At 47.7% G+C, this 24,975-nt stretch overlaps 3 protein-coding genes across 7 annotated transcripts; 2 read left to right on the forward strand and 1 right to left on the reverse strand.

The window, feature by feature from the left end:
* ZNF576 (zinc finger protein 576) lies at positions 1-5,445 on the forward strand. Of its 4 annotated transcripts, none has more exons than XM_079989070.1 (3): positions 1-61; positions 1,142-1,367; positions 2,155-5,445. In XM_079989070.1, exons 2-3 carry the CDS (start codon positions 1,148-1,150, stop codon positions 2,742-2,744), a joined length of 810 nt encoding a protein of 269 aa, XP_079845196.1. In that variant the 5' UTR covers positions 1-61; positions 1,142-1,147; the 3' UTR covers positions 2,745-5,445. The 4 variants fall into 4 exon arrangements, with proteins under 4 accessions (XP_079845196.1, XP_079845194.1, XP_079845197.1 ...); XM_079989068.1 differs by having other exon boundaries at positions 33-228; XM_079989071.1 differs by having other exon boundaries at positions 33-228; positions 2,227-5,445.
* A 1,508-nt stretch (positions 5,446-6,953) lies between these two features.
* LOC307221130 (interferon-gamma-inducible GTPase 10-like) lies at positions 6,954-16,906 on the reverse strand. 2 transcript variants are annotated; one of them, XM_079985417.1, is made up of 5 exons: positions 16,661-16,906; positions 16,215-16,344; positions 15,132-15,182; positions 12,419-13,121; positions 6,954-10,167 (listed from the first exon to the last, which is right to left on the reverse strand). In XM_079985417.1, exons 1-5 carry the CDS (start codon positions 16,889-16,891, stop codon positions 9,000-9,002), a joined length of 2,283 nt encoding a protein of 760 aa, XP_079841543.1. In that variant the 5' UTR covers positions 16,892-16,906; the 3' UTR covers positions 6,954-8,999. The 2 variants fall into 2 exon arrangements, with proteins under 2 accessions (XP_079841543.1, XP_079841544.1); XM_079985418.1 differs by lacking the exons at positions 15,132-15,182; positions 16,215-16,344 and having other exon boundaries at positions 16,661-16,798.
* Positions 16,853-24,637, forward strand: LOC307221178 (interferon-inducible GTPase 5-like). The gene is made up of 3 exons (XM_079985527.1): positions 16,853-16,977; positions 17,739-18,366; positions 20,353-24,637. Exons 2-3 carry the CDS (start codon positions 17,774-17,776, stop codon positions 21,554-21,556), a joined length of 1,797 nt encoding a protein of 598 aa, XP_079841653.1. The 5' UTR covers positions 16,853-16,977; positions 17,739-17,773; the 3' UTR covers positions 21,557-24,637.
* The last annotated feature ends 338 nt before the right edge of the window (positions 24,638-24,975 follow it).

A 24,975-nucleotide genomic window follows, 5' to 3' on the forward strand; every position in this document is an offset into this window, starting at 1 on the left:
GGCCTTGTTGGAGATGGAAGGTCCCCGGAAGCAGAGGAAAAAAAAAGAAACGTAGAGAAAGGTGACGGTTGAGATGTGCATTTTTATTTTTTCGCGTTGACAGGGGAGCTGAGCGGGCCTTTTCGAGAGAGGCTTTTCCTTGTTTCTTAAGGGCCGGGAGTGGAGAGATGGCCGAGGGAATTGCCTGAGGAGGAGCTGGAACAGTCGAGGGACTGGCGAGAGGTGAAGGTGGGAGACCTGACCGCGAGCGGAGGGAGGAAGAGAGGCTGTTCTGGGCCGAACCGCCGCGTAGGTGGGGAGGGGGCACCGCTAGCCTAGAGAAGGGGCTGGGAGCCTATGGTCCCCACAGCAGGCCTTTCGGGGACTCTAGCTCCCGGCGGCAGTAGCCGGCGGGACCCATGGCTGAGGATTGTGGGAGTTGTAGTCCCACGAGGGCTCTCCCCCTCCCGGCTCGGAGGAGGTGATGTTGTGGGGCTAGGGGTGAGGTGGGCGCTTTTGCGGGAGGGAGGAGGCTCTTTTTAGGAGACGGTCAGCGAGGAGGAAATGTTGGGGGCGGGCCCAGATGTATAGCACTTTATTAGTTAAAACAACCTTTCAAGACACGTTGGGTGGTTGTTGTGTTTATTAGCATGTTATATATTTTCACGTTTTTGGTTCGTAAAGCACCGTGTGATCCTTGGATGAAGTGTGTTATATAAATAAAATAAATAGTACGATTGTGATGATGATTACCAAAAACCTGGTAAGCTGGTCCATGAAACAAGTAGTAATAGCCTCTTAGAATGTCCGCATATACTTTTGCTAGCATAACAGCGGTCTTAAAAAAGCAACAACTGTATGCTTGTGCATTTATTTTTCCTTGGAAGACAACACTTTCAGTAATGTTTGCACAGAAACAGCAACAACAAGAGTCCGCCTGTCTTCTAGTTTACAGGTGCCTCTTCGCTTGGTTGACCTGAAACAGTATGTTGAAAAAAGCTGCTTCGCTAACTGCTCTTTACATTTCCTGGAAGCAGAAGCTATGAGGAGCATCTCCTTTAAAAAGGAGTTTATCACACATGGGCATAACCTGAGTTGTGTATGAGGAAGGGAGCCAAGGGGGATTGGTTTTTTTGCTCACAACTTGGTTTCATTCTTACAGGTAGCAATGGCTGACTCTTCTGCAGTCGGTACGCCACTGTTGACTGAGCATCTTCTTACAAAGGTGTCGGACTGCAATGGGCTTGATGTTTCAATAGCCCAGGAGCATCTAACAATCTGTAAGCCAGAGCCTATCTGTGTAGAGGAGGTGAGCTCCACAATGCTGCCCCCTGTCTGCCCAGGCACAAATGACAGAGAAAAAGGACCCCCTAGCAACAGTACAATCTGTGAGTACTATGGTTTTGTTCTTGCTTTTAGAATTTAAACGATTCTCCAACTGGTGAAATAGCACCCTTATTAAAAAGTTGCATTGGAAGTCCTAATCTTCATGTTTCTCTGCCAGCATTCTGAAATATGAACAAGGATGTGACTGCATGGCATCATGAGACACAGGTTTTCTGCATGGCACCATTTGCAGTGCAGACGGCCAGCTCTAGGTCTATGCATGCAACCCAATGTATTGCCCAGGTTCTGCAGTTTCCTAGCTTTCATTAAAAAACGAGGGGAAAGCTTCTAGCTCTCATGACTATAGAGGGAAATCTTAAAAACTGTTACTTAATTTAATGCTCACTTTCAGGTAAGTAACCACTGCCTCTAGGTGAGGAATGCCTGTCCACTTTTATTGCCTATGTCACTTTCATCCTGATAGTTTGCATGTGAGGCCCTTCTCCTAATCAACTCTTCATTCTCCCTTTATCCCTGCTAGGGAACAGCCAAAGTGTTCCACAGTGATTACTTGACTGGAGAAACACAACAGTGTGTAAAGGCAGCTGATGCTTGGTATCTCCCCTCTCCCCACTTCTGCTATCAGGTATCACACTTCATCAACAGCTGATGGAGAGTAGCTTATGCATCCACCTCCTCAATAGTTTGTGTACAATGCTGACTTAAGCCCACATAGCTTGCGTAGTCCAAAGGTTGTGAGAATGAATAGTGTCCTGCTGATGAAAAACTGATTGCCAGGAAGGCAGACTTTTCATGGCATTCTTTCCACCTGTTTCTCCTTCTCTTCAGGGAGGTTTTGCAAAGTAAGCTGCAGGTTCTGCCAGGCCCTGCTTGATTCCCTCTGTTTCTCTTCATCTCCAGACAGCCTGGGTGCCAATCAGTGTTTTCACTGCCTGATCACCTTCCCAGATGAGAAGTTCAAGGAACGGCACATGAAGCGGGAACACCCGGAGGACTTCGTTCAGGCCAATCTGCGTGATGCTCTTTTTGTCTGCTTCATATGTAACAAGGCCTTTGAGAGTTCACGTGCGCTCATCTGCCACCAGCGGGGCCATGCGCCAGCCCCGCCCTCCGACTCTACTGACTCCTTGCGCCCTACCTTTGACTGCCATGACTGTGGCCGTCGCTTCAGCCAGTTGGCCAACTACCAGCGTCACCGCCTGGGCCATGCTGCGGGCCACAGCTTGCCTCACCAGTGTCCGGACTGTGGCAAGAGCTTCCGACAGCTTTCGAACTTGCGTCGGCACCAGGCTTTCCACCAGCAGACCCAGGAGTTGCTGCCCTCCCTCCCCTATTCCTGCATGGACTGTGGGGAGAGCTTTAACCAGGAGGCTGGGCTGCATGAACACTACATCCGCCATGCCCGCGGGGAGCTCTAATATAAGCTGTAGCTTCGTATCTATTCCCTGGATCCAGATGGAGGCAGGAAGATGACAGGCATTGCTGTGTGAGATGAAGAGCCAGAATGAGACAAGAAACAGAATTGACGGGTCCTTTCTGGTTCAGAAACAGAAGGGGGAAGCCGCTATTTTCAGGAGGTGTCACATATGGTTTTGCTACAGCCAGGAAGAATAGTTGGTACAGGGATATATGCAAAGCTGCATTTTCCTTATAGGAAGTGCTGTTTCCATAGAGTGAGGATAACTGAAGGACTGAGGATGGGAATATTCACTTTTAGGAGATGCTGACTTCCACCTAGTTCATGGCAAGATTTGCTACTGGTCAAAGGGGTGGGAAGCTTCCATCAGTATTTTGACTTTTCTAGATGCTCGGCTGTCATGAAGGGCATACTTTTTGCACTCCCACCTCTCCAAGCTTGGAATTTCTGGGTAGCCTTGCAGAGAACCTGCTTGCTTCCTGCAGAAGGTTGGGAAGAGTTAAATGTTTGAGGGTGCAGAGTAGAAGTTAAGTCAGCTGATTAAACCCTACAAGTGCTTTTTTATAGGGAAAGGAGAATTCAAGTGAGATTATTCTCTTGCTTTTTAAACCTGAATTATACACAGCTTTGGATTTGAGCCAACCCCTTCAGTTGTGAGTATCCTGATTGGATTCTCTACTCAAGTGAGAGTGCGGCTGATTGGAGGCAGAATACCAGTGCTTTTTCCCTTGGGGGTACTCGAGGGTGCACAGTACCGGCACCTTTTCTTTTCCTAGAAGAAAAGCAGTGGTTAAAAACATGGCACTTACTGTAACAACTTCATGGTGAATACTGGCACCTTTTTTTACTGGCACCTTTTTTTTTAAGAGGAAAAGCACTGCAGAAGACAATATAAATTACGTTCTCAATAGGCCAGCAGTGGAGAATCATTTTCCTGTTGATGGCTGCATTCCCTTGAGGGAGGGAGGCAGAGTCAAAAGTGGGCAGGGCCACCTCTCTTCTCTCCTTCCTTTTCCTTCCCCACCCAGCAGGCAGCTGGGGGAAGTACATATCTGTGCTTCCCAGATATCTGAGCCAGTGTCTTGCAGAGTCTCTCTGCTACCTCCATCCATTTCAGCCTTCCTTCTGTATTTTGCCCCTTCCTGCCCTCTTTCCCCAGACATTAGGCTGCATGATACTCTGAAGTCCGCCGATTACCCACTCTGGCAGGATGGTAAACGGCGTTTCTGTGCGCTGCTCTGGTTTGCCAGAAGCGGCTTAGTCATGCAGGCCACATGACCCGGAAGCTGTATACCGGCTCCCTTGGCCAGTAAAGCAAGATGAGTGCCACAACCCCAGAGTCGTCCGCGACTGGACTTAATGGTCAGGGGTCCCTTTACCTTTTACCCTTTCTCCATCCCCCTCCTTGTCCCTTGAGGTAAACATATGCCTTGAAAAGAGAATGGCAGAGTGGTATACAGCGGTACCTTGGGTTACATACGCTTCAGGTTACAGACTCCACTAACCCAGAAATAGTACCTCGGGTTAAGAACTTTGCTTCAGGATGAGAACAGAAATCGTGCTCTGGTGGCGCGGCGGCAGCTGGAGGCCCCATTAGCTAAAGTGGTGCTTCAGGTTAAGAACAGTTTCAGGTTAAGAACGGACCTCCGGAATGAGTTAAGTACTTAACCTGAGGTACCACTGTAGTTTTTACACTCCAGTTTGTTTGCTACTCAAGCATGGAACAGATTACGCTGGCTCTTCTGGCCAGTGCGATGTGTTAGAAATGTGACAGCCCTATGCTGTCCACTTGGTGGCACTGCCAGCTAGAAATTGAAAGCATAGTCTCCATTCCAAGGCATCTAACACTAACAAATAAATCTACTTTGTTCTGAGTCACTATATATACTGAGTCATTGGTCTGCTTGGTCCAGTACCGTTTTTGCCAGCTGACATTTGAGAACACTCTCAAATCCCAGATCCTTTTAAACTGGTGATGTTGCAGATGGAACATGAGACCTTCCGTTCTCCCAAAACTGAGCTGTGAACACTGCTAAACCATGCTGGATCACATGGAATGGCTTTTGCTTGCCCAAATAGGCACTTGGGCCCCTCCTGCATTACAACCTGCTGTGTTATACGGCTTTAAATTGTCATGGCTTTCCCCCAAAGGATCCTGGGAACTGTTGTTTGTTATGGGTGCTGTGAGTTGTCAGGAGATCTCTAATCCTGTCACAGAGCTACATTTCCCAGAGTTCACTAGGGAGAGGGATTGATTGTTAAACCACTCTGGGAACTGTAGCCTTGTGAAGGGAATAGGGGTCTCCTCACAGCTCTCAGAATCCTTAACCAAGTAGGATGTTTTGGAGAAGAGCTATGACTGTTTACAGTAGTACAATACTGCTTATGGCGCCTCAAACTCAGCTCCTGGTCCTTTTTATTTTATAATTTCCACCCTGGATAATAAAAACAGCCCATGATTTCTTTCTTTCCCCACTAATGCAACTCTAGTAGTAGTCGTCGTAGTAGTAGTAAAAGATGGCTCTTCCCATTAAAATTAATTGTGTGGCTGTCTTGAGAGAGCTCTATCCCCATTTACAGCTTGTGATTGCCATTATTCATATATTGCTACAGGGCTATACAAGTACTCCTGTGCTAGAGGAGCACAGCAGAAAGCTCAGTATCTGAATTCACAAAATAAAACTGAAAAATGTTAACAATGATTTGCGTGCACATGTCTAATGTGGGATAATGAGTTGTTGCTCTTTACTCATTGATAACACAGACACTAGCCAATAGGTGCCTGCCATACTCGCTCAGCCACATTCCACCCAGCACACAATGGATATTTTAGTGGGAGGAGGAAAATTGCTTAGCAATGAAATGTGTCTTAAAAGCAGGGAAGTATGCTGTGCCCATAAATAGTAGGGCTACTAGAAGTGTCTGGGTGCATGTCCCAGGTTCTGTCTTCATCCATCTTCAGGTAGGGCTTGGAGAAAGCCCTGTCTAAAATCCTGGAGAGCTGTTTCCCACCCATCTCGGCAAGACTTAACCGAGATGGACCATTGGTTCTGACTCTGTAGAAGGCAGCTTCCTATGCTCCCCATATTTGCCTGTGTGGGACTGTTTTGTTCTCCTTCTGCATGAGCGAACAAGCCAGGAAGTCAGTCACACACACTCACTTCTCTCTCTCTCTCTCTCTCTCTCTCTCTCTCTCCTTTCCAGATCAAAGCACACACAACCTGTTTTTTTAAAGTGCTTCCTTGATGGCACGCATAGCTAATCACAAGTACTTAAATAGAACCTAGATCTCCTCTGGAAATAAATAATGATTTATGTTCACCAACAAGAAAATAATGTTTGGATTTGTGTTGTGTCACATTAGTGTTGTAGGAAAAGAAGAGTCTAGCATGCTTTGGGAGGGAGATGGATGGGTAGAAAGTCACCAGTATCCTGCTCCTATCTGAGCCAAGAGTTACAGTAAGTTTCCCCAAAGTCTTATGGCAATATTGTGAACTTTTAAATAATAGTGGCTTCTGGGATGTATAAATATAGCTACTGGTTTTTTTAAGTTAAGAAGGCAGGAACATTACTCAGGACAACAATGGACTTGTTCTGGAAGTAATCCAAAGATGACCCCGGGGGTGTGTGTGTCCCTCTAAATTCTACAGTTCTATGATTTGCTATCTCAATACAATGGTACCTCTAGTTGTGGACACGATCTGTTTTGGGGTGCCATTCGCACCCTGAAAAGTCCGCAACTAGAGTGGAGTTTCTGTGCAAGCACAGAGTGCGATAGAGCGCTTCTGCGCATGTGTGCTAGGAGAAACCCGGAAGTATACACTTCTGGGTTTGCTGCGTTCACAAGCTGAAAAGACACAACATGAACCTAACGCAACATGAGGTATGACTGTACAGCAATGAAAATGTTGCCCAGGTTGGTCAGCAAGGCAGGGATGGGGAACCTGGGACTAGACTACATCTCCCATAATTACACACTAGTGGCCATGGCAGGTCAAAGATAGATACCACCCTGTATATAGCAGGTGCAGAACAGAGTTTCCCAAACTTGGGTCTCCAGCTATTTTTGGACTACAACTACATCCCTAGCTAGCAGGACCAGTGGTTAGGGATGATAGGAATTGCTGTCCAAAAACAGCTGGAGACCCAAGTTTGGGAAACCTTGGTGTAAAATTAATAACCAAGTAAAGATTTCAATCTCACCTCCACATAACATCAACATTTCCCATCGTTTCACAACTTTATTATATAGGTAACAGCAAGCAATGCCACATAACAACAGTTCTTGAATTGAGCTGAGCAGGTGCCGGGTGAGAGACTCGCGAATAAACAGCTGTTTGGGCTCCACCCCAGCATCAGCATCCTATTACTGAGCAAGCAATAAGGAATGGCAGGCCGTTCTGGCAGCATCTTGCAGCATGACTTAACAAATACATAACAAGCCATAGATAATGAGTGGCTGACTAATAACTCTTCCTAGTGCCCATCAACAACTTGTGTTTGCCTTTATTAAAAAAACAGTTAGTTTGAACAACACAAAGCCTCTGAGGGTCCATTCCCAATACAGGCTCAGTGGCTCTTCTGTTCCTCAAAAGAACAAATACTTCTGAAAAGGAAGAGCACATGTCAACCCCTCTGGGTGCATAGGTCAGGGTCCCAGAAGAAAAGAAAAGATGCACACCTAATTTTGTGCAAACAAAGAGGTTTTGCACTTTCATTCTCCCTCCCGCCTCCATTCCCTGTCTGCCATTCAAAGCCAAGCAAGGGTTGGGCTGTGATTTAAGGTATTTGTTTGTTTCTAAACCAAGGGTTTCTAAACCAAGGCCAAGCAGTGCTCCTAAGGCAACTTGCTTTTTGCATGTTGAAAGTTACTCTCAATCAGAACAATTAGTCAAAAGTTGCTCTTCGGAGGGTTCTTGAATTCACAAGTAAGCTGTGGCTGATGGTGCCCATTGGGGATGGAAGGCAGCGAGACCAGCAGTAGATGGAGCCTGAGCCAATGAGCACCAAATAAAATTGTCTTCCTCCTTCTCCTCCTCCTCCCTTTGTTGAGTTCCACAAAGCCAACACTGAAACTGAGGAGAAGGAAGCTGGCAGCCATGGACCGCTTGAAAAGGAGGCGGCAGGCAGGTGGGCGCACTCAACGTTGGTGAGGCAGTGCTCCAATTGACCTGGGTCAGCCTATCCTGTAAGTAAGATTATTGAAACAGCAAGATCACACAATAAGCAACCAAAGACAAGGAAATACAAGGAGAGGTGGAAGGGAGGGAACAGGAACCCAGCTGGCTCTGCCCTGTGGCTGAGGCTAATATGTGCAACATTTCTGCCTACTTGGTTTGAACTGGTCATCAAGGAGTGTTTAGACAATCTTCCCCTCTTCCATTCATTACGGTCCTAAAACGATAACCGGCACACTTTCAGGAGGACATTTTCAAGGCGAGGCCAGTGTGAGCCCAATGGATCGGTAAGCACTGCAAAAGGGCAATGAATGACTCTCACAGGTAATGCTTAACAATGCATGAGCTGAGTTCAAAAAGGATTTGTTTTGAACTGGCTCCGTTAAAAAAAAAAATCATGTAAGATGGTAAAGTTGTCCTTGTGCTAGGCTTGCCATATGTCAGGAACATTCCAGACATGTCCTGGTTTTCAGGTGTAAAAGTGGCAAAAATGTTGAATCTGCAAAATGTCAGGGGAAACCCGGATGTATGGCAATGCAATGGAATAAATAGCAAAAACAGCTCCAAAAGCTCAAAATAGCTATTTTCAGGGGAGGTTTCCCCAACGAAGCTCAACAATTCTGGGGTCTCAACAACTTCGTGTCTACTATACCACTGGGGATTTACAGAACTGACTCTTCATCCCTTCCCCTAACCAAAAAAAGCTCCCAACAGAAGGCTGCTGTTGTCAAGAAATTAGCATAGCCGCCTCAGCAGATAGTTGCGGTGAATCGTGAGACACCCCTGTCTTCCCTGGCTAAAGTGATGCAACCCAGTGTGTCGCTTCTCATCTCAGCGACAAATAGACACCCCCCCCTTCTCATAGCCAAGTTCTGCCACAAGTCTTGGTCTCAGATAGTCATGATGGTATATAACCAAGGCAGTTGGATGCTTTACTTTTTAAAATCCATCGTAATGCCACTCTCCTTGGAGACCCTTGGTCTTGTTCCATCTCATCCTCCTTATGCGCTACGTTGATAGGTTATATTGTTAAGGGTGGTGTGCAGCGTCGCACCCTCTAAATCAGTTCCTACCCAGCTCTATTTCTCCGTGTAGGCCAGCTGCAGCACCGCCTCTGCGTTCTCAGACAGTTCCACCACAGCTCGCCTCAACATCTGGTAGGTGGACTCAAAGGAGATTTCGGGCTCCACCTTGACACCCCGCCCCAAATAGGGCACATAGCTCCATGCCCAGCTGGTCAGGGAGGTCGGCTTGGTGATGAGGCTGAGCACGTACGCAGGGTCCAGTGGTTTAGCAAAGGGGCTTTGGATCACTGCCTGAAGCAGCCGGCGGGTTGTGCCGGTAGCCTGGGCAGTGTACTCTAAGGAGGCCTCATCCAGGCCAAACTCTATGCAGAAGCTGGCAATGGTGGTGGTGAGGCTGTCGACCACGTCCGGCTGGGGATGCTCCACCCAGAAGAGGCAGCTCTGAAGGGCCTTCCCCCACACATCTTTCATCAACACTTTGGCTTTCCGCCTAACCACTCGGGACAGGACGGTTGGCAGGGCTTTCCTCAGAGCTTTCTTCTTCAAGTCTGGAGCGTTGCTGCTGAGGACTCCCAGGAGGAGCGGCAAGTCAAAGGCATCTGGCTTGAGGCAGGAGACCAGGAAGACCTGTGGGGAGTCCACACCGTCCTTCTTCAGAGCTTCCTCACAGCTCTTCCGCACCTGACTCTGCACTTCCTCTTTGGCAACGGGTTGGCTCCCAGGCCGGGTCTCCACATCCACATCTATCTTGCTCCTCACAAAGAAGAACTGCTTCCCTGCTGAGGTGATGGCTCTGGCCAGGCAGCTGTGGGTGTGCTTATAGCGCTCGGAAGCCACCAGCAGGAAGAAGTCGTAGCGGCTGAGATCCAGGTGGCTCACGTCTTCCTCTGTCAGTCCCACTCCTGGCAAGTCCCAAAGGTAAAGGTTGGGGACAGCTGGGAGCAGGTAGGGCACGGCTTTCTTCGTCATCTCGGTCACCCCAGTGGGGGCTGCATCTGGTTCCCCACAGCCCACGCCTCTCAGAACATTAACCAGCGAGGACTTCCCTGAGCCAACTTCACCTATCACGGCGACGTCCAGTCGTATTTGTGTGGGGTCCGTCAACACGGATGAGATCACAGTTGGGACTTCTGACAAGGTGCCGTCCTGGCAGATTGCGTACAGCTCCTTGATCTTCTTCTGGCTCACTTTGTTCAAATCCTCCAGGCTTCCATCGTGAGTTCTAGAGAGGAGTGAGAACAGAATAATAAATATCCACAGTCTGGGGCTGCATTTCCTCAGGAGTTGCACGTTGGCAGTTGGCAAAGCCGAAGCCAGTGGTGTAGTGGTCTGGGGTCGGAGGGGATAGCCAACCTATTGGTATTTCTGCAGCAGGGTCCCAGCACTCCCTGTCTCCAGCTTCCTAGGGCCACCCAATGAGAAGGAAAGGGGAGCTTTTTAGCTACGGTATGCTCCGAAGCGAAGTACTTAGGAACATTGAAAAGGTAAGGTGCTCCCATTTCAAGAGAATGGGCTGCAAGTACAATGGGACTTTGAGGAAACACAACTCCAAAAGTTGGAAATAGTGGATCTAGCTAAAAGGCAACACATGGGAGTTTTGCATTGATTGTTGCAATGCATCCCTAATTATGATTATTATTGTAAAATAATTATAAGATGGTTGGCATGGTCTTAGAAGAGAGTATGGTTGTGAGGGGCCATCTTCAAATATCTAATGGACTGTCACATAGAAGAAGATGGAGTAAGCTTGTTTTCTCCTGCTCTGGAGGGCAGGACTCGAACCAATGGATTCAAGTTCCACCAAAGAAGATTCCAACTAAACATGGGGGAAAACTCTGATAGTAAGAGCTGTTTGGCAGTGGAACAGACTCCCTCGGGAGGTGGTAGGCTCCTTTCATTGGAGGTAAACAATGCAGTATTTGCAAAGCATAATCTAGTGCGGGTGTGGGGAACTTTCAGTACTCCAGAGGTTGCTGAACTACAGCTCCCATCATCCTTAGCAATTGGCCATTCCTACTAGGGCTGATGGGAGTTGAAGTTCCCCACTCCTGGTCTTGTGTCACCCCATGCCACAGATTTGTCACTGACACAGATTATGAGATACCGCCAAAACGAAAATTGAGAAGCTTTCCCCCGTCTCCAGAGTTCACAGAACGGTATGAAAGGGAACCCCATTTCCAAGAATTTATCCTAGTCTATTTCACCTCTTGCTTATTCACATCCCTGCCTTAGCTAAGCCAGCTGTCATGTTCTAGCATTCTGATGTTCCACTGGTCCTATGCGAGAAAAAAAGTTCATGACCCCAAAGCTTTAGCACACACTTCACCCAGGTTCCCTCCCCCACGGTAAATATTTTTTTTTTGTGCTACTGAAAAAAGTTAGCACTGCTAGTATCTTCTTCTTGTTTGAAGGCGGCACAGTTTTGGCTACATAGCCCTAACCACTCAAAGCTTGAACAAACACTTTTGCATTTCTACATTGTGAGCGGCTGAATGATCCTTCCCATGGTGCTGCTGCACCAGAATTATCTGTTTTTAGGAGTGCCTGGATGAAAGGACAGGACAGCAACTCATTCAGAGATGCAATAGGCAACCTCCTTTGTAGACGAGTACTTTGGACTCACAAGAGTCTTCCATTACATAATTTATTTTTTATTTCTCAGGGCTTGCTAGGACCATTCTTATGGGACACAGCCTTTTAAAAGGTTTCTGCCTTTTAAAACCGGGGTAGATTTGATTTAAATCAAATCGATTTAAATCACAATTGAAATCACTATGCAGGAAGACTTGATTCAAATCATTTTTTTCCTAGAAAGACTCGTTCTTGCTGGTGTAATCTTAATATTTACAACCAGATGAAGGTTTCATTTTTGGAATAATAAATTTTCAGAGTCGTTTTTACAGTTATATCAAAAATTACTGATTTGGTTATACTATTAGAAATACACAGATAATTATGAAATTATTCTGAGGTTCAATAAGTTAACTGTTTATATTTGGACAACTTTTCTGCTGTGCTTTATTGGAAGGAGAAAAATAATCATTTCCTTGATAACAATTTATTTAACTAAAACAATAGCATTATAGCATATGTATCCATGTTTGTTAACTGATGTGGTTAAACAATTAAAAAACAAACAAACTTAGACTGAGTTTTAGCACACATGAAAAACTTAAAACAAATCCTTATTTCCTGATGAATAGCCTTTGAACTATAATGTAACCCAAATAGAAAACTATCTTTAGAAAGATTTTTCCTCCAAAAGTATTTATTTTAAAAATCTGATTTAAATAAAAAAAAATGAGTTAAATTTAAATTTTATTTTTTTAAAAAAACATACTTGGTTGTTCTTGCGCTCTTTTTATTTTAGCTGTTTTTAAGGATATCTCTGTAAATTGCTTTGGAGCGTAGATACTGGAGGCAACTCACAAATAAATAAGTGAATCAAGAGAGGCACTTGCTTCCTGACTCACCTCTTCAAATTGAGCACCTCTTCTTCCAGGCTGTCTTCAAAGCGTGCAAACTCATATCTGTCCGTCTCCAGCCCTGACACCAGGAATACCTTCTTGGGGTCCATCCCATGCTTGGTCAAAACACCTGCCAGTTCCTTCCGGATCAGCCCCAGCTGCTTGGCCGGATTGTACCTGGATCTGAGCCGCCGCTCGGCTGTGTGCAGGTCCAAGTCCACCTTGGTGCGTGCCAGGATGAAGCCTTTCCCCTTCTGCTTGATGGCCTTGAGGACTTGGAGGTGGCTGTCCCTCAAGCCTCCAGCCCCGACCACCACCACAAAGCAGCTGAATTTGCTCAGGTCGCCCAAGCGTTTGAGGTAGACGGACGGCTTCTCCGATGCCTCAAAGCCTGGCAGGTCATGCAGGGTGAGGTCAGGGTAGATGGGGTGAGCGTGGACAACTGGCTGCTTCGTGGTCTCAGGGGCCTCTCGAAGATAAGCCCATGGATCCGTCACCCGGCGGGGCTTGTCCAGGAGAGCCCCGACCAGAGTGCTCACCCCTGAGCCACGCTCCCCCAGGATCCCGACCTGGATCTTGAGGGTGTTCACACAGTCCACCAGAGCCTGGATTTGGGAAGCAGCTCCGCTGGCGTTCTGGGCCTCATACTGGGCCTTCAGGATCTTCAGGTGCGATTCGTCCAGGACCGAGGAACCGGCCATGGCTGGAGCTGCAAAGAGGACGTGGGAGGTTACAAGGGGTCAAAAAAAATATGGATGTACCGTGCTATATTAGAAGCAAAAAAACTTGTTTTGACGAATTGGAAGAGCCGCAAAAAGATTCCATTGAGCACATGGATTGATAACATGGACGGATTAGCTACATACGAACGAATTGCATGTCAACGCAAATTAAGAATGGATAAATATGAAGAAATCTGGAAGGAATATTTAAGCGATAAGGCGGACAATGGTGGGAGGTAGGGGAAGGAGAGAGAGGTGGGAAAATATTGTTAAAAAGGTGTAGTCATAGGTATATCAGTGTATTCAAATCTGAATTGTCAAATTGTGTTATTAGTGTTATTATGGTTTTTGTTGTACGCGTCTTTTGCGGTTGCTGTTTGTATTGAAAAAATGATTAAATAATAAAAAAAAGAGGACGGGGTGGGGGGGAAGAGAACGCTATCTGCAGTTCTCTGTGTGCTCTTTTGGGGTGCATGGGCAGATGCTTATCTCTGCCTGCCTCCCTCCTTCCCTCTCTCACACACATATGTATTTACCATCCATACAGTGAGTTGAGGAAGTGGGGGGCCACCCATTTGTGATCTGTCTCAGAGCCACTTCCTTGGTTACCTTAATGGTCCATGCTTTGAGGGCCATTATCTCACCAGGAAGCTAGCCTGGGCTATTCCAAGAAATGAATGCTGTGCTGGATCCAGGAATTTAGAAGGGCACTCATGCACATATCCTACCCTACACCCCAAAGAAAAAGATATAACAGTATGCTTATGTCTGTAGTATGGTTAGATTCCTCTTTGTAGAGTACTCTCCCCAGGGAGGCTCACCTGGTGCCTTTGTTCCATATCTTTAGGTGCCAAGCAAATAACCTTCCTGTACAAGGTAAAGGACCCCTGGATGGTTACGTCCAGTCAAAGGCGGCTATGGGGTTGCGGTGCTCATCTCGCTTTCAGGCCGAGGGAGCTGGCGTTTCTCCACAGACAGTTTTCTGGGTCATGTGGCCAGCTGCTTCTGGCGCAACCCGACACCGTGATGGAAACCAGAGCGCACGGAAACGCCATTTACCTTCCCGCCACAGCGGTACCTATTTATGTACTTGCACTGGCGTACTTTCGAACTGCTAGGTTGGCAAGAGCAATGGGAGCTCACGCCATCACGGGGATTTGAACTGCCAACCTTCTGATCGGCAAGCCCTAGGCTCTGTGGTTTAGACCACAGCGGTACCCGCGTCCCTGTACAACCAGGCCTTTGACTAATTAAACAATCTATGGTCTTTAAAACTGTGAGGGGAATCTATTGTTTTTGCTTGTTGCTATGTTATGTATTTGTTGGTGTTTTCATATTGTAAGCTGCCCTGTAGTCCTCGGATGAAGGAGAGGAAGAAAGGCAAATTTATATAAGTGACAACAACAACAACAAAAACAACAACAACAACAGAGACAACAACAACAGAGAGTTGCTAGGCACTGTCTGCAGTTAAAAGCTCTGCCAGCAGGCTTACAATCTAATAGCAACCAGAGTCAAAAGGGAGGGAACTGGAGAGTAAGGGGTGCAGCAGTCCCCAAACGACAGGGAAAAAGTGCCTAGAAAAAGAACCCAGTAAGTCAGCCTATATAAAGAAAGAAGACTTTGGCTCCAGCATCAGACCACTAAATATATGTCCCAGTCAGGAGTCCTGTTTCCAAAGCAAAGCCACCTCTGCCCACTTTAAACAAACAAAGCCAGCCCACGAGCCCAACAGGAAAATCAAATATTTGGTTTCTTTTTTCTTGTCAAAAACTAAGTGCTGCATCCAACCTCTACTCAGAGCAGCTCCAACCAAATCAATGGACCTCAGTTAGCCACATCCCATTAATTTCAATGGGTCTACTTCTGAGCAAACCAGCACTGGATAGAACTCTAAATTTTGTTAAAGGAACACTCCTTAGCCCCTGGAGAAAACCTAGAGGTTGTAAGAGAAGAACTAAGAACTACTCTCCTGGATCAGACCATGAAAGGCCTACCTAGTCCAGAAGCCTGTTCCCACATTGGCCAACCAGACACCAAAGGGAAGCCTGCAAGGGTGAAGTGAGAGCAATAAGCACAAGAATGGAACTTCTCAGTTGTGGCTCCCCAGTTATGGAACACTCTCCCCATCATTACCTATATTTAGGCAACAGGCCACAAACCTTTCTTTTCTGCCTGGTCTTCGGCTTTTAATTATCCAATGCATATTATATATAATATGTACGTGTTTTCAGCTTAAAGGGGGTTAGACAAATTAATGGAGGAGAAAACTCTCAGTGGTCACAATGGTTATATGCAACTTTCAGGATCAGCAGCAGAATATCAGTTCTATGAGGGATTATTATTATTAATCCTTTATTTAGTTATCGAACTTATCGGTCACTTAAAAAACAACAAATGAAAAGCAACTCAAAAAGCGACTTATACATTAAACCAAAACAATCCCTAAAAGCCTAATTTCTTAACTAGTGCAAACAGTGTGTTACGTCACTTGGCACCTGCAAGAGTGCCAGTTCTGCAGATCAAAGCATTTATGGGATGAGGTTGATCCTGCAGGTAAACTGGCCCCAAGCAGTTAAGGGGCTTTATATGCTAATAGTAGCATGTCAAAACTAACCAGTAGCAAACTGGCCACCACTGCAGATATCAGAGCAGAGGAGTTATAGGCTGACAGGGTCTCACCCCTGCCAGGAAACATGTCACAACATTCTGAGTTGGTGGCCACATCACGCTCGGAGCTGTTGGTTCATAGCTCAGAAGCGCCTACACTGATTGGCAGCAGCTATCCAGAGGACATTCCCAGGCCTACCTGAAGATGTTGCCAGGCATTGAACCTGGAAATTTCTGTCTGTAAAGCAGATGCTCTACTAGCTGAGCTACAAGCCCTTCCCCGTGACAGCAAATGCCCTAAGAACAGGTGTGTTTTGCTGGAGGCAGATCTGGGGAACTGCTAGACTTTCCCAAACATGGGGGTCAGCCAATGGCTTGTAACCCAAGACCTTGAGAGAGACGTTTAATAATCAAAACAAGCCTGCCGGCCTCCATCTTGATAGATGCAGGCCTTTCTGAGCACAACACACCGTCAATAATTGCCCTTGTTCGTTTAACTGCTCTCTTTCCGTTTGTTTTTGAACATCGAGCCTGATGCGGAAGAACGCCGAAGAGCTCAAAAGCTTGCTCACTATTTCGTGATCTTTTGCGGGGTTGGTCCTAATACAAATAAAGTAAAATCAACGTGAGGATTTTGGATCCTGGACAAACGCGGCTATGATTTTTATATTTTAATTTATTTTTTAAAAAACAGTTTTAATTAGGCGCTGTGTGCATAAATATGCTCTCCTTTGCGTGTCCCGGATCCCCACCCCCGACTCCGGTTCTGGTCTTACAGCATAGGGAGAATGCCAGCTACAAAAGCAAAAACACCAACTAATCCATTTCCCCTTCTCCCTCCAACAAAAGGAACCCAGGAGTCCTGGATGGCTGCCAGCCAGCCAACCCCACCCGGCCACCCAGGGGCAAGACCTACCCGTCCGTCTCTGCCTCTCCGGGTCTTCCGTGCGCGGCGAGGCTTGGATGCTGCTGCGCCCCTGCGCCCCGGCTCCAGATGACGCGCAAAGCAAAAGCTGGGAAATAGAAACCTATTGGAGGGGGGCGGAGACGGCGGATCCTCCTCTTCCTCCCGGCTGGCTGTGCTTGGCAGGCGGAAAGGCTGGTCTGACGTCTCTGGGATGCGCAGGGAAAACAGATCAGAGCGCATCGGCAGGCGAGTGGGATGAGGAACCAGCCATAGGGGGACAACGCCAGGAAGCCGAGCGAACGGTCCCGGGAGCAGCCTTGTAGCGGGTAAGCGAGCCCAGGCCGGCGGGTGTCTCCCCATCTTCTTCAGCTTCCCAAAAACGAAGTGTCAGACGGCGGGTCGTTCTGGCTGCCTGAAGATCTTCTCCCCGGCCTGATGGAAAAGGCAAAAATAATTTCTGGCCTCTTTCCGCATTAGTGCGCCGCTGTGTCTGCCAGATCGCTTAATCAACCTGTTTTCTTGCCTAAGAATCAGCAGCCCTCTTATGCCATAGGCACAACCCTTACGCCAAAACTAGGATAGGCGAAGGGTCGCGTCTTTTGCTGGCGGGGGATGACCGACTTCAGGGGCTGGTGATTTCAAGGCTGGATTACTGCAATGCTCTTTTTGTGGGGCTTCTCTTGCAACTTGATCTGGAAGCTGCAGAATTCTCCAGGAGTCAGGCCCTGTTAGCATATAGCACTCCTGCTCAGAGATCTGCACCGGCTGCCCGTTTGGGGTGAAACCGCCCCCCTCCCGCCAGCATATAACACCTTGTTTGCGGGGGTTGTACTGCTTGCCAATCTTCTACCCAGGTTCAAGATTATACCAGGTCATACCATTCAGGACCAGGTGACCTGGGAGATACACCATGGCTGTGGTCCTCAGCTTGAGGCCTGGCCCATTCCATTTTGGTGGTTGTTTATGTGTGTGTGTGTGTGTGGACTTAAAATATATACAGCCAAGTTCCTTGTGTTTAATCACAGCCTCTGAGTAATGTTGTTTTTCTCTCTCCTCCCATCTCTCCCCTTTCCTTACGTTTCCACAGCATCCCTCAAGAAGCCCTGTTTCCCTGCACCCAACATGGCTCTAAAGACCCCCCAGGGCTCTGCGCTGAGCTCCTCAGAGCAAGGGGATGTCTCTGTGGTCCTTGTGGGAAAATCTGGGGTGGGAAAATCAGCCCTCCTTAATGCATTGCGTGGGGTGACTGAAAACGATGTTGGATGTGCCCCGTTGGAAGCCCCGCCTAAGTCCGGGGGGCCTGTCATGTACCCCGACCCATCCCACCCCAATTTACTGATATGGGAACTAGCTCTGGATTGTGAGGGGCAGGCCGACCGGTGGCTGAAGGAGGCTGACGTTTTTGTCGTGGTAACAGATGGCAAGTTTGACGAGACTCATGCCCACCTGGCCGGGGAGGCCCGGGCGGCTGGCAAGAAGGTCTATTTTGCCCGCACCAAGGCCGATTTGGATCTTCATACCCTCAAGCGGTTGATGGGGGAGCGCTACAACCGACCCGAGGCCCTGCAGGCCCTGCGGGGTGTCTGTGCTGAGTCTCTGGGGCCCCACGGTCTCGGGGAACCCTTTGTCTTCCTGATCTCTGCTTTTGAACCCTACGCCCTGGACTGCCCCCAGCTGCGAAAAGTGTTGCTGGAGGACGTCCACACATATGAGAGGTAAGTCAGGCAACCAGCTTAAGCGAACTGTAGGAACATAGAATCATTATCAATGAATGAACATGACTAAGATTCATAATGACGATAACAATACAGTGGTGCCTCGCAAGACGAAATTAATCCGTTCCGTGAGGCTCTTCGTATAGCGGTTTTTTCGTCTTGCGAAGCAAGCCCATTGACAGTTTAGCGGATTAGCGCTATTAGCGGTTTAGCGGCTTTTAGCGATCAGCTGTTAAGCGGCTTATCAGCGGATCAGCTGATAAGCGGCTTAGCGGCTTAGCGGCTTAGGAAAAGGGGAAAAAAGGGGGAAAAAAACCCATTTTCGTCTTGCGAAGCAAGCCCATAGGGAAATTCGTTTTGCGAAGCGCCTCCAAAACGGAAAACCCTTTCGTCTAGCGGGTTTTCCGTCTTGCGAGGCGTTCGTCTTGCGGGGCACCACTGTATTGCGGAGCTAGAAAAGGGTTGCCGAAGCAATCAAGGGGATGAAGCCACTCCCCTATGAGTTTAGAAAAAAAGATGATTAAAGGGAGAGGACATGATAGAGGTGAGTAAAATTAAGTGTGACACAGATAAAGTGGATAGTCATAATACAGTTGTATCTTGGTTGGCAAACACCCTGGTACTCGGACATTTTGGCTCCCGAACGCCGCAAGTGTTCCAGTTTCCGAGCGTTTTTTGGAAGCCGAACGACTGTTTCAGCTGTCGGCATTGTTTCCGGGGCCAATCAGCCAATTGGATCCACCAGGGCTCTTAGGTTCTTAAGTTTAATGGAAGAAGACCTACAGAGACTTCATGAACAGAGTTTTGAGGCCAGGTGCCTGAGGGCATGGGCACATCGCTCATAAGGACAAGGGCCTCTGGCTGATGTTCTTGTAGCGTGACAAGGAATGTAAATTACAGCCGCAGGCCGATATTTATATCCTGGCAGCCTTTGCTCGAGTGTCATCAGGACTTTTGCTCAGAGCAAAGCAACCAGAGAAGTGGCCTAGTTGGTCTCTGTGCCTCCCCTGTGGAGAAAACAGTGTTTACAAGCAACAACCCCCACCGCCAAGATGCTCCTGTTACCCAGAGTTGTAATCAAACAAAGCTGTGCAAATCCAGTGTAGCGTAGTCTTGACCTCTAAAAAGGGTGGCAACCTTTTACAACTCCACCACCTAGGAAAGAACGTTCCCTCTACCTCTTTGGACCTGTAAAATGGTAAAAGATTATTGGGAAATGATCCATAATGAATTGAAAAAAATGTTTCAAAGTATTCCCCCCACCCCCAAACCAAAGTCCTTCCTGTCAGGGATAATTCAGACTGAAATTCCAAGGTGTCAAAAAAGGTTATTTATTGATGCAACAACTGCGGCCCATGTTTTGTTAGCTCCCAAATGGAAAACGAGTGAGGTTTGGCAACTTAAGTTGACAGAATATGCACAGCTTGCAGACTTAACATATAGAATAAGAGAACAAGAAGAACATACGTTTAGAGAAGATTGGAAAACGTTTATTGAATATATGGAAAATAATTGTGTACAGCTGAAAATGCTGATAGCATTAAGATAAATTCAGCAGTGTAAATAAGTTTTGATGGATGCAATAATGGAATACTGAATGGCATAGTTTTTGTAAAATATGCAGGGATTTATGATATGTAAAATGAACCAGGGAAGAAGGGAAGTCATTGATATCTTAAGGATGTAACAATGAGTATTTAAAATTGTAAAACGGAAAATTTAACAAAAATTATATACAAAAAACCGAAAAGGGTGGCAACCTCTAAATGAGCTTAGTTGCTGTGGAATGCCTGCTGACCAATGGGAAATGGAAGGGGAACGGGAAATGGAATGGAGCACTCCACAATACAACATTAATTTCATATGATATTAATTCTAGTCATTGGATACTAATGATGTTAATATAATAGGATATCAATTATAGTTAACAATATTAATCCCAGTTCTTGCTCCCTATCCTTTGCTGTGTCCTGTTTACCCCCACAGGGTCCTAAAGCCCACTCGCTTGGACTACGAGGTGATCAGCGAGCAGGAGATTGCAGAGATCCAGGAGGCCTATGAGCTGGGAGGCCTCTCGGAAGTGGTGACCCGCATTCAGTGCAGCCTGGAGACCCTCTGGAATGCCCAACTTGACATTGGCGTCACAGGGGAGTCAGGCGCTGGGAAATCCACCTTTGTCAATGCCTTGAGGGGTGTGGGCGATGAGGAGGAGGGAGCCGCGGAGACGGGCGTGACGGAGACCACAGCCCAGCCTACGCCATATCCTTACCCCGGCCACCCCAACGTCATCCTGTGGGATCTCCCTGGCATTGGCACGCCCAGCTTCCAGGCCGAAAGCTACCTAGAAGCGGTGGAATTTTCTCGCTATGACTTCTTCATCATCCTGGCCTCAGAGAGGTTTAAGGAGAACCACGTTCATTTGGCCAAGGCCATTGTCAAAGAAGGCAAGCGGTTCTATTTTGTGCGCACCAAGCTGGACAATGACCTGGAGTCCATGAAGAGGCGGAAGAACCCTCCAACTGAAGAGGAAGTCCTGGAGGAGATCCGGACTGACTGCCGGGAGAAGCTCACCAAGGCCGGGCTGGCAGACACCAAGGTTTTCTTGCTCAGCAGCTTTGAGATTGACAAGTTTGACTTCCAAGTCTTCGAGGAAACCCTGGAGCAAGAACTTCCGAGCCACAAGCGCCATGCCTTCCTGCTGTCGCTGCCCAATGTCTCCTCGGTCATCATTGACAAGAAGAGGCAGCTCCTTCACCAGGAGGTATGGAAGGTAGCTCTGATCTCCAGCTTGGTGGCCGCCGTCCCTTTGCCGGGCCTGGCCTTCACCTGTGATGTCTCCATTTTGCTGAGGAAGCTGTCCACCTACCGCCAGGACTTTGGCCTCGACGCAGCGTCCTTGACCCGTCTGGCCGAGCGGTCGGGGAAACCGCTGGAGGTCCTGAGGGCCGAAGTCCACAGCACTCTAGGCCGGAGCATCAACAGGGATGTGGTCATTGGGTTGCTGGGGAAGGCCACCGGGACAGGCTTGGTGGTGGCCAATTTCTTCATCCACCGGATCCCGATTTACGGAGCCCTGGCTTCCGGCGGGATTTCCTTCCACACCACTTACTACATGTTGAGCCAGTGCTTGGAAGAGCTGGCCAATGACTCCCAAAGGGTCCTCATGAAGGCCTTTGAAAGTGAAGTCTGAGGCAGCTGGAATAAGGCGGCAGTCCCTAGGCGCCTCTGTGACTCTTCCTCAGATGCCTTAGCACTGTTACGTTTCTGCTTTAGCTTCATCATGGCTGAACTACTTGTTGATGTTTATGGAGTCATGGGACCATGATCTTGTTTTGGAACCTGGTTTTGACGAATGGGAGTTGCATGAGGCCGCCATCCCCCACTGGAACGAGAGCAAGATTTAGACGAGTAATTTCTGTGCAGTGTCCCAGAAGGCTCCACAGTTCCCTGTTACTCAGGGGCGGCCAACCCTTCCAAATGTTGCGGAACCCATCACCGCTGCATGTAAGCCAGGGTTTCCCAAACTTGGGCCTCCTGCTGTTTTTGGACTACAACACCCATCATCCCTTGCCAGCAGGACCAGTGGTCAGGCATAATGGGAATTGTTTTCCAACACTGCTGGAGACCCAGGTTTGGGAAACCCTGGTGTAAGCCATGCTGACTTGGGCTGATGGGAGCTATAACCCAACACCTGGAAGACAATTAGTTCCCCGTCCTGTTTTATGATAATGTTACATGACTAACCTGTGCCCTTCTGGATGCTGCTGAACCACAACTCCCATTTTCCCTTTCTATTGGCCATGTTGACTTGGGGTGATGGAAGTTGTAGTCCTTTAACACTGTAGTCCATCAACATCTGGAGGACCAAAGACTTGTCTGTTCTGTGCCGTTAAGCATTCAGTGGCAGGTTTAGTAACAGATGTGGTAGCTTCAGCTTTTGGAAACTGGAGCTCACTTTGCCTCAGATACGTGACATAATTTGGAATGTTTCCTAGAGATATGTCCATGGACATGGTGGAGAAGGGTGTGTAGGAAAGGAAACTAACGTATTATCAAGCTTTCTACACCGTCTCATGCAGCTGATGGAATCGGACTCTGGCCCTCACATGCTTTTTTCCTGGCCACAATAAAACGTGTTAAGTGCTGTGATGCTGCTATGTTTTTAGCTATTCTTACTTTTGTCTGTAAGCTTGCCTTGAGTCCCCATCAGGGAAAAAGGTGGGGTATAAATAAACATAGAACAAAAACGATACTTTTTGCAGGTTTCAAAAGCTGCAAACGTCGCACTGCTAACACTTTTGGGATTTTCCCATGTGGTTGTCCTTATAAATGCACATGGTTGAAACATGGTGGAATTGGAGGGATGCAGCCTGGCCCTTTAAGAACAAAGGGCTGGTGTCTATGTGCTTTGTTTCCTTCAAAGCAGTGGAGTCAGAGCACCACCTGGTGGAGGGGAGCTCCATGGCACTTGAGACAATGCGGTGTATTGCAGCAGCCCAGTTCACTTGCTGGTGGAATCAAAAGAGTGGCTTGATGCAAGTATGGAGCCCCATGAAGCCTGGTCGATTAGGGTGACTGGCACACTGCCCTGCTCACCTCAAATCAGCACCCTGTCGGTCACCTCCTTATTCTTACTTATTTATTTAATTTGTTTACCTGTGGATATCAGGGCAGTTCACAACACAGCCTTTTGGGTGATGCTGGCTGTCAGCTGCCTCCTCTTTAGTTTTCAGGGGTTCCCTGGTGCAACTCAGCAGGGAGGTTGGTGTGGGTCAGACCTGGGATTAGTCGGCTCCACCTCAGCTGGATAGCTCAGTTGGTTCGAGCACAGTGCCGATAACACCAAGGCTGCAGGTTCGATTCCCCGTAAGGGACAGCTGCCTATACCTTCATTGCAGGGGGTCCCTTTGGGCTCTGTGATTCTATGAAAATAAGCTGTACACATGTTTCTTATTAGGAACCTGCTATAGGCTCTGACTTTGCCTCCTGTTGGGCTCCCTTCTCCCTGCCCTACCAATTCCAGTCACTAGTGGATGGAGCAATCTGTCTCTCCTCCACCTGCCTGGTCATTCGATCTGCATGGAATTCCCGGTCACTTGCGGCGACCAGGCTAGCACTAAATTATAAGGCTGGGCTAGAAGATCCTGGGAAGCAGAGCTTTCAGTGGCCTCTGTCTTAAGACCTCGCAAAGGAGCTACCCATTGGGGTAGGTGGCGGCCCATATGGTTGGAGTCCAGCTCTCATTATCCCTGACCACTTACTGGGACCGCAAGTCTAACAATGAAGTCATCTTAGCTTGGTAGAGCATGTGACTCTCAATCTCGGGGCTGTGGGTTTGAGCCCCACGTTGGGTGAAAGATTCTTGCATCGCAGTGGGTTGGACTAGATGTTCCTGTTGACACTTCCATTCCACCTTAAGGAGCAGACGTGTGGAATTGTTGCGTGTCACATGTCTGTTTTCATTCCAGCACAGCTTGCTGGGAACTTCCATTGTGTATAGCTTTTGCTTTTTTCTCTGAGATGACGAGATAGAGAGACATGTTTCTTTGTCCTGATCTATGATTAATAAATCTGTAGTTGTAGTATGCTTCCACAAGCCTCACACCTATTCTGTGTGTGCAGTTCAATCTGCTGATAGTGTGCCCTGGCTCAGAAGCCTGGATCAGTGATTTACATCGGAGCAGAGGTGATGGTCTTCGCAGCGGCATGGCTGGAAGGAGACGGCCCAGCCCGGGCTAGCCAGCTGGCCTCCCGGCCCTCTGCATGCCGACAGTTCCTCGTGGTCCCTTCCAACTCTACCCTTATGATTCTATGATCTCAGTGGGCCCACAGACTGCTGACTGCAAGTGATGGACATTGTCGGAAAGCGGCTCATTTTACAGTGTGCAAGGAGGTGAGGGAAAGGGAGGGCAAAATACTTACCTGGACCATGAGGGAAAATCCCATATGATCATTTCAGAATCCAATCCAAGGCATGGGCTGGAGGTTGGGGAGGAATGTTGTGCCTCTAACAGCAGTTTCCCTAGTATGCCACTAGAGGGCAGGGCCATGCAGTTTCTGGAATAACACCTGCAAAATTTGCACTTGCAATCCTTTTGCTGCATTGGAAGGAGAGGGAAAGGGGAGTGTGTGTTTGTACATGAGAAAATGCACGTTGAGGAAATTGCCAAATCAGGCAGTTTCTAATTACGTAGCTCCCCCTTCCCCATTTTCTCCTGTGGTGAAACACTCATATTTCCCTGCTACCATTAATAAAGTTGTTAAGGCATTATCTGTTGTCCTCATGCTTATTTATGAAGTCTCTTGACTATTTCTTTGGAGCTGTTTAGGTGTGGAAAGCTTTTCTAAAACCCTCAGTTACGAATAGCCATTTATAACCAAGCAACACACTTTAGCCTGTGAATAAGTCCGTGAAAGTTAGTAGCTGACAGCAAAACATAATGCGTAGAATTGAGCCAGTTTGGGATGTGCTGATTTCAAGGGGGGGGGGGGGGAATCCAATGAGAATCACATCGGCCATAAACTGGGAGGGTTGCAGATCAGTGTGAAAATGTTCTATTCAAAGTGTGGATAGAAAGCATGGCTTGCTCTTCTGATCTGATTTGGTGA

This window comes from Podarcis cretensis (genome assembly GCF_951804945.1).
Source record: "Podarcis cretensis genome assembly, chromosome: 8".
Classification (NCBI taxonomy): Eukaryota; Metazoa; Chordata; class Lepidosauria; order Squamata; family Lacertidae; genus Podarcis; species Podarcis cretensis.

What these genes read in the sequence shown, in the direction of transcription:
- LOC307221178 (XM_079985527.1), top strand. Translation starts at nt 17,774, where the DNA reads ATGGCTCTAAAGACCCCCCAGGGCTCTGCGCTGAGCTCCTCAGAGCAA. An exon ending in GACGTCCACACATATGAGAG is followed by an intron (nt 18,367 to 20,352) that starts GTAAGTCAGGCA and finishes TTACCCCCACAG; the next exon opens with GGTCCTAAAGCCCACTCGCT.
- LOC307221130 (XM_079985417.1), bottom strand. Translation starts at nt 16,891, where the DNA reads ATGCGCTCTGATCTGTTTTCCCTGCGCATCCCAGAGACGTCAGACCAG. An exon ending in GGAGAGGCAGAGACGGACGG is followed by an intron (nt 16,345 to 16,660) that starts GTAGGTCTTGCC and finishes TATTTGTATTAG; the next exon opens with GACCAACCCCGCAAAAGATC. An exon ending in GAGGTGCTCAATTTGAAGAG is followed by an intron (nt 10,168 to 12,418) that starts GTGAGTCAGGAA and finishes ACTCCTCTCTAG; the next exon opens with AACTCACGATGGAAGCCTGG.
- ZNF576 (XM_079989070.1), top strand. Translation starts at nt 1,148, where the DNA reads ATGGCTGACTCTTCTGCAGTCGGTACGCCACTGTTGACTGAGCATCTT. An exon ending in CCCTAGCAACAGTACAATCT is followed by an intron (nt 1,368 to 2,154) that starts GTGAGTACTATG and finishes CCTTCTCTTCAG; the next exon opens with GGAGGTTTTGCAAAGTAAGC.